Source organism: Pristiophorus japonicus, chromosome 4 (assembly GCF_044704955.1).
Source record: "Pristiophorus japonicus isolate sPriJap1 chromosome 4, sPriJap1.hap1, whole genome shotgun sequence".
Taxonomy (NCBI): Eukaryota; Metazoa; Chordata; class Chondrichthyes; family Pristiophoridae; genus Pristiophorus; species Pristiophorus japonicus.
Window position 1 is genome coordinate 129,536,123 of NC_091980.1, and position 14,046 is coordinate 129,550,168.

Here is a 14,046-nt window from a genome sequence, read left to right on the forward strand (position 1 = left end):
ATGGCTTCTCAAGTGTGTCAGAACTACCACAAGGACTGTGAGGCTGCTGTTAACCAGCAGGTCAACATGGAGCTCTGTTCCTCCTATGTTTAAGTCTCGTATTTCTGAGCACTTCACAATGGAACCTCTGCAATGTGAATTTACTAGATTCTATGCTGTATCCTGCCCACTTGATGCACAGTGAATTCATTTGTTAAATCTATACTATAATAGAAATTATCACCTTGTGTATTCATTAACAAACTGCCTCTCTGTTCCATGCAGTACCTGAGCCATATTTGGAGAATCTTGATGACTTTCTTTCCTGGGCTCTTGTGAGCTTGTAGTTGAAGTTTATTTGGAATACACCCTGCATTCAATGTATGCAATTCAGAATTCCCATCCTCATTTCTAAATCACTCCATAGCCTTTCCCTACCTTGCTTTTTGCAATGAGGGGATTCAGTCTTCAAATTAGAACCAGACCATTTAGGGGGGGAAGTCGGGAAGCAATTTTTCTCATTTGTGGTGGACTGGAACATATACACTCTCTCTCTCTCTCTCTCTCTGCTTCCCAAATTCCACCCACCCAACGCTGTGGTTGCCAAGGCAAGGTTTTTGTTGGGTAAGGGGATCAAGGGATTAGAATATAAGAAATAGGAGTAGGCCATTTGGCTGATCTCCTCCCTGAATTCCACCTTCACGCACTATCCCCATAGTCCATAATTTATTTCATTCCCAAAAGTCGATTGAACTCTGTCTTGAATATACTCAATGACTGAGCATCCACAGTCCTCTGAGTGAAGAAATTTCAACTCCTCTCAGTCTTTAATGGCCCACCCCTTATTCTCAGACTGTGACCCCCTGGTTCTAGATTTCTCCAGTTAGGGTAAACATTATATCTGCATTAACCCTGTCAAGCCCCTCAAGAATTAGATTTGCACCTCATTCTACTAAACTCTAGAACATTGGCCCAGTCTACTCAATCTCTCTACATAGGGCCATCTCCTCATTCCAGGAACAAGTCTAGTGAACCTTTGTTCCATCTCTAAGGCAAGTATGTCCTTTGTTTGGTCAGGAAACCAGAACTGTACACAGGGTATTAAGAGATGGCGGAAGTTATAGCAGATGCATTCTTTATAATCTACCAAAATTCTCTGGACAGGTACCATCGGATTGGAAAGCAGCTAATGTAACGCCTCTGTTTAAAAAAGGGGGCAGACAAAAGGCAGATAACTATAGGTCGATTAGTTTAACATCTGTAGTGGGGGAAAATGCTTGAAGCTATCATTTAAGGAAGAAATAGTGGGACATCGAGATAGGAATAGTGCAATCAAGCAGACGCAACATGGATTCATGAAAGGGAAATCATGTTTAACTAACTTACTGGAATTCTTTGAGGATATAACGAGCATGGTGGATAGAGGTGTACTGATGGATGTGGTGTATTTAGATTTCCAAAAGGCATTCGATAAGGTGCCACACAAGGTTACTGCAGAAGATAAAGGTACATGGAGTCAGAGGAAATGTATTAGCATGGATAGAGAATTGGCTGGCTAACAGAAAGTAGAGAGTCGGGATAAATGGTTCCTTTTTCGGGTTGGAAATCAGTGGTTAGTGGTGTGCCACAGGGATCGGTGCTGGGAGCATAACTGTTTACAATATACATAGATGACCTGGAAGAGGGAGACAGAGTGTAGTGTAACAAAATTTGCAGATGACACAATGATTAGTGGGAAAGCGGGTTGTGTAGAGGACACAGAGGCTGCAAAGAGATTTAGATAGGTTAAGTGAATGGGCTAAGGTTTGGCAGATGGAATACAATGTTGGAAAATGTGAGGTCATCCACCTTGGCGGGGGGGGGGGGGAACGGTAAAAGGGAATATTATTTGAATGGGGAGAAATTACAACATGCTGTGGTGCAGAGGGACCTGGGGGTCCTTGTGCATAAATCTCAAAAAGTTAGTTTGCAGGTGCAGCAGGTAATCAGGAAGGTGAATGGAATGTTGGCCTTCATTGCGAGAGGGATGGAGTACAAAAGCAGGGAGGTCCTGCTGCAACTGTATAGGGTATTGGTGAGGCCACACCTGGAGTACTACGTGCAGTTTTGGTCACCTTAATTAAGGAAGGATATACTAGCTTTGGAGGGGGTACAGAGATGATTCACTAGGCTGATTCCGGTGATGAGGGGGTTACCTTATGATGATAGATTGAGTAGACTGGGTCTTTACTCGTTGGAGTTCAGAAGGATGAGGGGTGATCTTATAGAAACATTTAAAATAATGAAAGGGATAGACAAGATAGAGGCAGAGAGGTTGTTTCCACTGGTCGGGGAGACTAGAACTAGGAGGCACAGCCTCAAAATACGGGTGAGCCAATTTAAAAACTGAGTTGAGAAGGAATTTCTTCTCCCAGAGGGTTGTGAATCTGTGGAATTCTCTGCCCAGGGAAGCAGTTGAGGCGAGCTCATTGAATGTAATCAAAGCACAGATAGATATAGATTTTTAACCAATAAGGGAATTAAGGGTTTTGGGGAGCCGGCGGGTAAGTGGAGCTGAATCCATGGCCAGATCAGCCATGATCTTGTTGAATGGCAGAGCAGGCTCGAGGGGCTAGATGGCCTACTCCTGTTCCCAATTCTTATGTTCTTATGTATTCTCGGTGTGTCCTCACCAATACCCTGTATAATTGTAGCAAGACTTCTTTACTCTTAACATTTGTTACAAAGGAATTAGATTTCAACATACCATTTGCTTTCCTAATTATTTGCTAGATAAATGGAGTTAGCTACAGATCTGACCGAATTGAATGGTGGAACAGGTTTGAGGGGCTGAATGGCCTGCTCCTGTTCCTAATGTTCTTGACCTCTTCGCTTTAGGTACCAGTTTTTGCCCTTCTGTCTTTTCTCAAACTCCCTTTTGATTTTATTGGTGGTAAAGCCTTCAGCCATGTTTCCCCCTACTTGGTGGAACTCTCCCTCAACCCCTCTGCTTCTCCTGATCTTCTTTGATGACCTAAAACTCTGAGGGGTGGTAATGGTTGTCTGCTGGAATGCCTTGATATTTAGTGCTGTAGGTATGAAATGAATGCTGCTTAGTTTTGCTTCCATGGGATGAATGTAGCCAGTAACACTTGGGCCAGATGTACTATGTGAATTGTGCACTGTGACTAAATCGCTACTTTACTTTACTTCTAGTTCCAGTAGTGCCCCTTGGCTAGCCTATACACAGTAGATTGGGTTCAATAAACCATGATTGCAGTGGTACTGTTAATAATCTTTCACTAATTTCTAAACCTACAATTGAGTATAGGGTGCCAAGATTAAGGATATGGTTTTGAGCTTGTTCTAACAAAGCTGAATTGATAACCATGGAATACTACAGCACTGAAGGAGGCCATTTGGCCCATCATGCCTGTGCTGACTGTTGGCTGGAGCTATCCAACTAGTCTCTCTCCTGCTTGATCTCATAGCCCTTTAGATTTGTCCATATTAAGTCTTTTTTTTTAAATGTTGCCATTTAATTTACTTCCACCATCCTTTCAAGCTGCCCATGCATTTTAAAAAAAGTTACCTCTGGTCCTCGTCCTTTCGCCAATCACTTTTTTGATTTTCCATTAGCCAGTTTCCCTATTGCTAGGGGATTATTCATTCCACCACATTAGTGAAGTCGGTAGGCAGTTGCGAGCTTGTGTAATATTGTACATGGAAATTCAGGGAGACTTTGAATTATTTGAAGGAAGCAAAATTGAGTTTGGCTTTATGTACAATAGTGACAATAATAGATCTGCCATGTGATATCCAACCAATTTTCTGATCTTTCTGCAGTCCTTCTACTTTGACCGGGATGATGTTGCCCTGCGTCACTTTGCTGAGTTCTTCAAGGAGCAGTCACATGAGGAACGTGAGCACGCTGAGAAACTAATCGAATTCCAGAATCGGCGTGGAGGACAGATCATTTTGGTGGACGTCAAGGTTTGGCTCAATAAATGAGGTGCCTTTTGTCTGGCTCTCCTTAAACTGATTGCTCCCAATACATTCTAAAGCAGTTGGTTCCAATTTACAGCACAGAAACCAGCCATTCTGACAAACTGGTCTCTGCCAGTGATCAGGCTCCAAACATCTGCTCCCACCTTGCTTTATCTAGCAACAGATCCTTCTATTTCTTTTAACCTCGTGTACTTATTTAGCTTAAAACCATCTGCTATTCACCTCATCAATTTGACTCCAGTGGTTGATGGCTGAATGCAGTAATTCTATATTCTAACACATTGGTTCATGGTATCCTAGACTTCTGATGCCATTTTTTCATCCCTTATTTCCTTCAAACTTGTGTTTTGTTTAATCCATTGTCAAGGAACTGTGACTTTCTTCTTCAGAAACCAGAGCAGGCGGAGTGGAACAATGGTCTGGAGGAGATGCAGAGAGCTCTGCAGATGGAGAAGAATGTGAACCAGAGTCTGCTGTATCTGCATAAACTCTCCACTGGGAGCACTGACCCTCATGTAAGTACCTCATGTAGGTTTCTGGATAAGTTGGAGGTGGTGGAACCTTGCTATCCTTGAGCTGTTTCAAAAGATCTCTGCCCAAGAGCTTTATGTTGGGGTGGGTTTTGTCATGAATGTAACAACACTGCAATACTGAATATACGTAAGAAATGCACACCTTGACCACGGGGTGAACTTGTCGCAGACACTCCTCACCTGGTCATCCAGGTATATAAAGGGAGGTCCCATGCAGGGTCATCACTTCTTATTCCTGTGATTAAAGGTTCAGGTCATGGAGTGACCTTGTCCATATAATGTGCCTCGTGTGGATTTGTGGTATTGTGTAAGGATTTACAGGTTTTTTTTTTGGGGGGTGAGTAGGGTAGGAAAGGACAGGAGGTCGGTCTATTGTGGACATTGACTAGTACATGTGTCCCAGCAACTATTGTGCACAAGTTTAATCTAAATGATCCAGTAATTCCATTGATTTCAATTGCACCACTTAACTCCTCCAGTTCAAGACGATTAAAATCCAAACTCCTGAGGGGTAAGCTCCAATGTTCCTTGATATCTGCTCCATCTTAACTAGTTTCCCTCCTTCAGTTGTGTGACTTCTTGGAGACCCACTACTTGGATGAACAAGTGAAGATAATCAAGAAGCTTGGCGACCACATCACCAACCTGAAGAGACTGGGAGCCCCTGAGAATGGCCTGGGAGAGTATCTGTTTGACAAGCACACACTAAGTGTGTGTGCGCGTGTGTGATCTGGAGCTTGGGCCAAAGTAACTGTTTCCACTGGTAATAAGTAGTCTTTCTGCTATTTGCATCAATGGTAACTGATGCAATACAACAAACTCTCAATTGCTGTAATTTTGTTAAAATGCAAGGAGAGTTTGCCAATAAATTAGAGCAGAACTATTTCATTCCCAGGAACAATCCCAAAATATATATATTATTTCAGTGGGAAACACTGCAGGTCCTTCATGGAACCAAACTCCATATTGTTGCTGCTGACTTGCTGGTCGGGTTTGTGGATACAGTAGCACAGAATGACTTTGGTGAGAGACCAGAAATGTCTCAGCGCATTGTGGGAGCTCCCTGAATCCATGGTATGGAAGTGGTTGGTGGTCTCAAATCAACACCTCCCACATCAGTTTGAGACCCGGGAATTATAGCAGTGAACAGAATACTCAGTTATAGACAGATCTTTTGGTCTCAACCGTCACAATGCTTTTATTCAAATTAAATCTCACACATGCTTCTTGTAAAACACACCCTGCTAGCATAAAACAAACACAGCACAACAAACAACACTGCGTGCCCCCCCCCCCAAATCGCAAAGTAGCCACAACTAATAGTCCTGCTTGGACCAATAGCGCACCACTGAATCTGTGCAACAGACTGTGCGTATGCCTATGATCCGCGCAGAACCTCCCTACTAAACTCCTTAGGTTTGGTTGGGTCACACGACACCCCTCCACACTATGCGGTGGTCTAAACGATGTGTGGGTTGGGATAATGCTCATCAGTTACCCCTTTGCCTTACTCACTGCTTCTCCAGACGAGGTGTATCTTCTGGTTCCGTATCAAGCTGTGGTTTCCAAGTCATAATTGAAATAGCGAGGTGCTCTTTTTTTCAAAGATGGTTTCTTCTTTCCGCCCCAGATGGAGTGCTCGGTCCTTGAATGCATTGAATGAGGCAAGCAAGTGTCGAAGAGAGAGAGAGATGGCAGCAAACTGACACTTCTTATACCTGAACAATGCTTGCTGAATCCTCGTGCCAAAAACCAGTCCTTTGCCTGAGGCAGTCCAACTAAAGAGCATAAATCACATCTCCGGCCTGTACCTTTGTTACTGGGCTCCTCCTGGGGATAAAAGCTCCAATGAGTCTGGCCGAATGAGTCAGCTTCCTTTGTCCTGAGGTTCCTGTGTTCAGGGCTATCTCATTCCACTTTGATAGCTTGAGCACTGACCAGATTATCTGATCACACACTGATGGAGGGCCCCTTTGTCATGTAATGGGAACCTATTAGCCATCTACCTGTGATGAGGTTCCTGCTTTCAGACATTGACAATCACACGCACCTGATGTGTATTCCTGTAGAACACGTCTGGGCCTGTCCCAGTCATGCTGTCAGCTCTTCTGCAGTAAATGAAATATGAAAAAGCAATGTCCAAACTTAAAGTCCAAAATCCTGAAGTTTGTGTCGATGTTTGCGCTGATGCTTACAGTACTAAAGGCAATACAATTGGGTGATTGGGAAATGCAGCTGAAATGCCATATTTACTTCCAAGCCACTGGCCACTTGGGGCAGAAAGTGTGAATTCCTTTTGGGGAGAGGATTGAACTTGGTTCTTAACATTTTTTCTGTGTTTGTCTCTCTCTTGATTGAATAACCTGTCTACCTCGGTTCTTACATGAATAAGAAGTTTTCCAAGGCATTAAAGGGAGAGGTAATCATGAACTGTACTCGAATAAAATGTAATCCTTCTAGAAGGAGTAAATGTATTAATTAAACACACAAAGCAGTTAACTTAAAACACCAAGCAAGAACAATAGATATTTCTCCTGCCCGCGGACCCTTCAACACTTTCTGTTACAGCAATTAATAAACCCAATACAGCTCCTCCATAAACATATCCACTTGTGCATTCCATACCAAATAACAATCATCCTCTCCAAATCCTGTTGGATCCCCATGTGTCTCCTTCACCGCAGGAATGGATTCAAATGTTGACACTACAACTGTATTTATCCATGTCATGTTTTTGCACCTAAAATTTCATCGAACAACCATCTGCCGAGCCAACTGACTTATCTGTGTCCTAAAGTTGCTTACAGCCTTCCTCACAGTTAATCTATCTGATCCAATATCATTTCCATCACAAAGACCACGTACTTCTGTTATGTATGGAGAAAGAGTCAGACTGAACACTGAGCTCAAAGTAAAGTGTGACCTTTGTCTTTTATTGCAGGTCTCCAGAGTGCTTCTCCAATCTGTGAGGCCTCCTTAAATACCTGTGCTCCCAAGGGATTGTGGGATCCCTTGGGACTCCAGGGGATGAGCCCTCTGGTGGCTGTACAGAGTATCGACAAGTTTACATATATAACAACACTCCCCCATAAAGTTAACAGTGTAACTAGAAGGTGAGTCGATCTGGGACCTTTCTTGCCCTGGTTGATCGTCTCGGTGTGAATGCCGGTATTAGCGAATCATCTATTGGGCCCTGGCTGGGCTGCTCTGCCGCTGGCCTTGCTGGGCTGCCCGGTGTGGTGGGTCCTGCTGGGCTGCTGTGGATGATGGGTTCTGCTTCATGGCCAACCGCGGTGCCAGTTGCCACTGGTGTGTATGTTGGGGGGTCAAAAAATGTAGGGTCCAATGTGGGTTGCTCAGGTTAGTCCGTGAATCTGAGTTTGATTTGGTCCAAGTGTTTCCGGTGAATGAGTTAATTTGAAAGCTTGACCAGCAACACCCTGCTCCCCTCTTTGGCCATGACAATGCCGGGAAGCCACTTGGGACCTTGTCCATAATTCAATACAAATACAGGATCATTGACTTCAATCTCGCATGACACATTTGTGCTATCATGGTATGTACTTTGTTGAAGCCGCCTACTCTCTATCTGTTCATGTAGATCAGAATGAACTAACGAGAGCCTTGTCTTAAGTGCTCTTTTCATGAGCAGTTCAGCAGGTGGGATCCCAGTGAGCGAATGGGGTATCGCGCGGTAGCTAAGTAGGACTCGGGATAGGCGAGTCTGCAGTGAGCCTTCCGTTACCCTCTTCAAACCCTGCTTGATGGTTTGCACTGCTCTCTCTGCCTGACCATTGGATGCTGGTTTAAACAGGGCAGATGTGACATGTTTGATCCCATTACGGTTCATGAATTCTTTCAACTCAGCACTGGTAAAACATGGCCCATTGTCGTTCACCAGGACATTGAGTAGGCCGTGTGTGGCAAACATGGCCCGCAGGCTTTTAGTAGTGGCAGCGGACATGCTCGCCGACATTATATCACATTCAATCCATTTGGAGTACGCATCTACAACCACAAGGAACATTTTACCCAAGAACGGGCCTGCATAGTCGACGTGTACCCTAGACCATGGATTGGAGGGCCAAGACCATAAACTTAGCAGCGCCTCCCTGGGTGCATTGCTTAGGATCTGGCTATCGCTTTCATCATTACGATGCCTGGGTGGGTACTGTGGAGGTCACTAACGAAGGTGTCTCTGCCCTTCCTGGGAACCACTACTCCATTGCCCCACAGAAGGCAGTCTGCCTGTATAGATATTTCATCTTTGCGCCACTGGTACGGCTTTATCTCTTCCTGCATTTCCACTGGGACATTGGACCAGCTCCAGTGAAGCACACAGTTTTTCACGAGGGACAATAACAATGTGCTGAGACCCGGTAAGAAGTTACCAAAATAGTTCAGGTGTCCTCGAAATGACTGCAGCTTTGTCACGTTCTGTGGCCTCGATGCGTTCTCGATTGCCTCCACCTTCGAATTGGTGGGCCTCATGCCGTCCGCCGTGACCTTCCTCCCCAGGAACTCCACTTCAGGCACCAGGAAAACGCACTTCGAACATTTTAACTTGAGCCCCACGCAGTTGAGTCCACTAAGAACCTCCTCCGGGTTCTGCAGATGCTCAACTGTATCCCGACCTGTAACCAAGATGTCGTCCTGGAAGACCACAGTGCGCGGGACTGACTTCAGGAAGCTTTCCATGTTTCTCTGGAATATCGCCGCCGCTGATCAAATTCCAAGCGGGCATCTGTCATCAATGAAAATACCTTTGTGCGTGTGGATGCAGATGAGGCCCTTCAATGATTCCTCCAGTTCCTGCATCATGTAGGCTGAAGTCAAACCCAGCTTCGTGAACATCTTTCCTCCCGCCAGCGTTGCAAAGAGGTCACTGGCCTGTGGTAGCGGATATTGGTCATGCAGGGAGAAACGATTGACATTTACTTTGTAATCACCACAGATTCTGACGGTGCAATCTCCCTTGAGGACTGGGACAATAGGACAGGCCCACTCATTGAACTCGATCATTGAAATGGTGCCTTCTGTTTGCAGCCGGTCGAGCTTGATATCTATCCATTCTCTCACCATGTACGATACTGCTCTCGCCTTCTGATGGATGGATCTGCACTTTTGCTCCTTGGAATTTCCCGTGCCTGGTTCGAACAGCGAAGGGAACTTGTTTAAGACCTGGGCACACGAAGTGTCGTCAGCGGGTGATAGGGCTCGGACGTCGTTCCACTTCCAGCATATCTTTCCCAGCTAGTTCCTGCCGAGTAGCATGAGACCATCGCCCGGTACCACCCAGAGTGGTAGCTTGTGCCATGCTCCATCATAGGAGACCTTTACAGTAGCACTGCCCATTACGGGAATCAATTCCTTTGTGTAAGTTCTTAATTTTGTGCGAATTGGAGTTAAAACTAGCCTTGAGACCTTGCTGCACCACAATTTTTCCAAAGTCTTTTTGCCCATGATTCACTGGCTCGCACCTGTGTCCATCTCCATTGACACCGGGAGTTCATTTAGTTCAACATTCAGCATTATCAGGGGACACTTTGTGGTGAATGTGTGCACCCCATGTACCTCTGCCACCTCGGTCTGATGCTCTGGTTCATCGTGATCCTCCGTGGATCTGTCCTCCTCTGCACCATGGTGGTTTGCAGGATTTACAGCTCGCCTGCACATACGTTGGAGGTGCCGCATTGTTCCACAGCCCTTGCAACTGTACCCTTTGAATTGGCATGAATGAAAACAATGATCACCCCCGCAGCGCCAACAAGGTTTTAATGGCCTTGCATTCATCACCCTTGATGGTGGACTCTGAGACATCTGCGGACGTGCAGCTGCAGGCATGCGTGACCTGCCCTATACGTTGCGATTTGAAAACAACATCACTTTTTTCACAGTACTTGTAGCAACACTTGTGTGCTGAGAGATTTGCTTCATATTGTCACTGGTGGCAATGAATGCCTGGGCTCTCGCTATGGCTTTACTCAAGGTTGGGGCCTCTACAGTCAAAAGTTTGCGAAGTATGGTTTCGTGGCCAATGCCAAGTACGAAAAAGCCTCTGCGCATGTGCTCCAAATGTCCTTCAAATTCACAAAGTCCTGCAAGGCATCTTAGCTCGGTGACATAATTCGCTGCTTCCTGGCCTTCAGAACTTTTGCAGGTGTAGAACCGTTACCTCGCCATCAGAACGCTTTCCTTTGGGTTCAAATGCTCCCGGACCAGTGTGCACAAATCATCGTACGATTTCTTCGTGGGTTTCGCTGGAGTAAGCAGATTTTCATGAGGCCATATTTTGGTGCCCCACAGACAGTGAGGAGAATTGCCCTTCGTTTGGTAGCGTTCTGTTTTCCATCCAGCTCGTTGGTTACGAAGTATTGATCGAGTCAACCCACAAAGGTTTCCCAATCATTTCTCTCCGAGAATTACTCAAGGCTGCCCACTGTTTTCTGCATCTTTGGGTTGGCTATCTGTATCTCGTTGCCAGTTGTTATGTATGGAGAAAGAGTGAGACTGAGCTCAAAGTAAAGTGTGACCGTAGTCTTTTATTGCAGGTCTCCAGAGCGCCTCTCCAACTTGTGAGGCCTCCTTAAATACCTGCGCTCACAAGGGATTATGGAATCCCTTGGGACTCCAGGGGATGAGCCCTCTGGTGGCTGTACAGAGTATATACAAGTTTACATATATAACAACTTTCATCTCCATAATATTGCTCACTGCCTTCCCAGTCTATCTGCTGCCGAAACTCTCTTCCATGCCTTTGTCACCTTTAGTCTCGACTATTCCAAAGCTCTCCTGGCCAGCCTACCATCCTCAACTCTCCGTAAATATCCGCTCATTTAGAATTCTGCTGCATGTGTCCTATCTTAAGAGGACCAAGAGGTAAAATCAAATGAGAGGGTGGGGATGCTGGAAAAAATTCAAAATTAAGATGAACAAAATGAAACTGGAAATCTGATGGACAAAAGGAAGAGAGCTGAAGAGAGAGGACGGCAAAGCAGGATTCTGAATGCAAGAGAGATGAACAAAATAGAGGTGGAGGAATTTGAAGGGACATGAAAGCAAAAAGAGCTGGACATTTTGAAGGACAAAGTTGGAGAGAGATGCAGACCAGTGAAAGAATAACTGAGGGAGAGTCAAAATAAATAGAGCTACAGTATCTGAGAGTTGGAGATTGATAAATCAGAAAGAGGATTTAGAGAATATAATGAAGACCAATTACAAAAGGAAAGGTTGGATAAAAGAGACAATATCAACAAAGTTACTTCCATGGAAAATTCGTTCTAAGCGGATAGATTTACAATTAATTCATCATATTTAGTATATTTTCATGACTGACGTTTAGTATATGTGTTATGATTTAGTGTAATGCGAACTGAAATTATTCTGATTCTGTAACATTTAGTTAGAGATGTTTATAACAAAAGTTAATTTGTTTCCAAAATATGCTCAGATTTGAGAGATGAATGAATGAATTTACATATGTGGCAAATGATCTTCAGGTTGCCACTGGATGTTAGTTCTTGTGGCGGAGATGCGCTTAGAGATCGTGGCGGAAGTGCGGCGAATGTTTGACAGAGGAGCAGAGAATGTTTGTGGTGGAGGAGCGGCGAGAGATCGTGGCGTAGGTGCGGTAAATGTGGGTACGGTGCCCAGAAGAGCGGAAGACCCAAGGGCAGCAAGGGCCAGACCACACTGTGATATGTGTGCGCACTAGGTCCATGCACAGAGCAGGCCTCCAGGTCATCTTGGTTACCACTCGCCACGGGATAAAGGCCTAGCTCGGTCAAGCCCGTGTGGTGGCTGATGTGCAATTCTAACCACGATAATAAAATCCACACACAGGCATCTTACACCCCTTCAATTGGAGTTCAGGACTAGAACATCGGGTCCTTCATTGAGAGATCTATGATCTCCTGTGAAAGCAAGTCATCCTTGTTCGAGGGACTGTATATGATGCTGATGATTTATCCAATGTTTATAAATTAATTTGTTGAGAACTGCAGTGAGTGAAATGAAATTGCCGTCTTCAGTCATTCCTCTCTCAAAGTTTCCAGTCACCTTATCCGATCTTTGCTATTGTATGAAACTTCATAAATTGCAAAGGAAGCTTCTCACCACCTTGGGCTTTCTGTGCCTATCACCATCCCTACTCCCCACAGGGAGTGACACTGAATTCAAAGAGATCCTGTGCAAAGTATGAATCAAAGGTTCCCCCAGATTCCGTAACCACAGGCCTGAATCAAAGTCTCTGGTGCCTACCTGGGTGGCCATTGAGTGTGACCATGTGATGTCCATCAGTTTGCTCAAAGCCCTTTGTGACTGCATCATAGATCCTTCAACCAATACAGGTATAAATACCCGATACATTTTCGGTTCAGGTGGTTCAACATTCTCTCTCTATCCACTCTATCAAAACTTTTCATAATTATAAGTACCAGTGGTATGATTGGTGGCTCTTGATCTGAATCACTGCCACCCCCTCTGACCCATCTAAAACAGAGTTTTAATCCAAGCGAACGCGTCTCATCAGCTAATCCAGGACTGAACCACTTCTGCACTGAAACCAGACATCACGGCTTTGGATCTCAGAGAAACACCAACATGAAAGGCAAAGGACCAGAGAGGAGAGATGAGAATTGTTTTTACACAGCGAGTTGTTGTGATCTGGAACACACTGCCTGAAAGGGCAGTGGAAGCAGATTCAACAGTAACTTTGAAAAGGGAATTGCATATATAGGAGAAAAGAAAAACATTGCAGGGCTATGGTGAAGGAGCTGAGGAGTGGGACTAATTGGATCACTCTTTCAAAGAGCCTGCAAAGGCACAATGGGCTAAATGGCCTCCTTCTGTGCTGTATGAATCTATAATGAGGCACAGTTACAGAACAACTGAAGAGGGTGTAAAAAAGATTTACAAGGATGATACCAGAAATGTGAGGGTATACCTATCAGGAAAGGATGAACAGGCTGAAGGTGGCCTAATAAAGGTCCTTACAATTATGAAAGCTTTGAAAGAGAGAATGTTTCCACTTGTGGGGTAGAGCAAAACTAGAGGCCATCAATATAAGATAGTCACCAAGAAATCCAATAGGGAATTCAGGAGAAATTTATTTACGCAGAGAGTGGTGAGATTATGGAACTCACTACCACAGGGAGTGGTTTAGGTGAATAGTAGGGAAGCATTTAAAGGGAGGCGAGACAAGCATAAGAGGGAGAAGGGAATAGAGGCTTTTTCTGATAGATTTGGACAATGAAAGACGGGAGGCTCGAGTGGAGCACAAACACCGGCATGGGCTGGTTGGGTTGAATGGCCTGTTTTCCAAAGCTCTGATTGGCTCTGGGCCTCAACCTCCCGCCCCTAAACCCCCTCTCCTTTGTTAATTGGTGCTTGGATTGAAGGGAGATTCCTGATTGGCTATCAGGGATTGTCAATCATCATTGGTGCTGTCATTCCGTGTGTGAATGCAGGCTGCCCCAGTAGTATAAATACAGGTGCATGTGAGAGAAAGGATTAGTTCTTGAATTGTGCAGTAATATACATAGTCATG

The 14,046-nt window shown here is 44.8% G+C and overlaps 1 protein-coding gene across 1 annotated transcript; it reads left to right on the top strand.

The window, feature by feature from the left end:
• LOC139262546 (ferritin heavy chain, oocyte isoform-like) lies at positions 1–5,228 on the top strand. Its single transcript, XM_070877710.1, has 4 exons — positions 1–87; positions 3,805–3,951; positions 4,356–4,481; positions 5,067–5,228. Exons 1-4 carry the CDS (start codon positions 1–3, stop codon positions 5,226–5,228), a joined length of 522 nt encoding a protein of 173 aa, XP_070733811.1.
• The last annotated feature ends 8,818 nt before the right edge of the window (positions 5,229–14,046 follow it).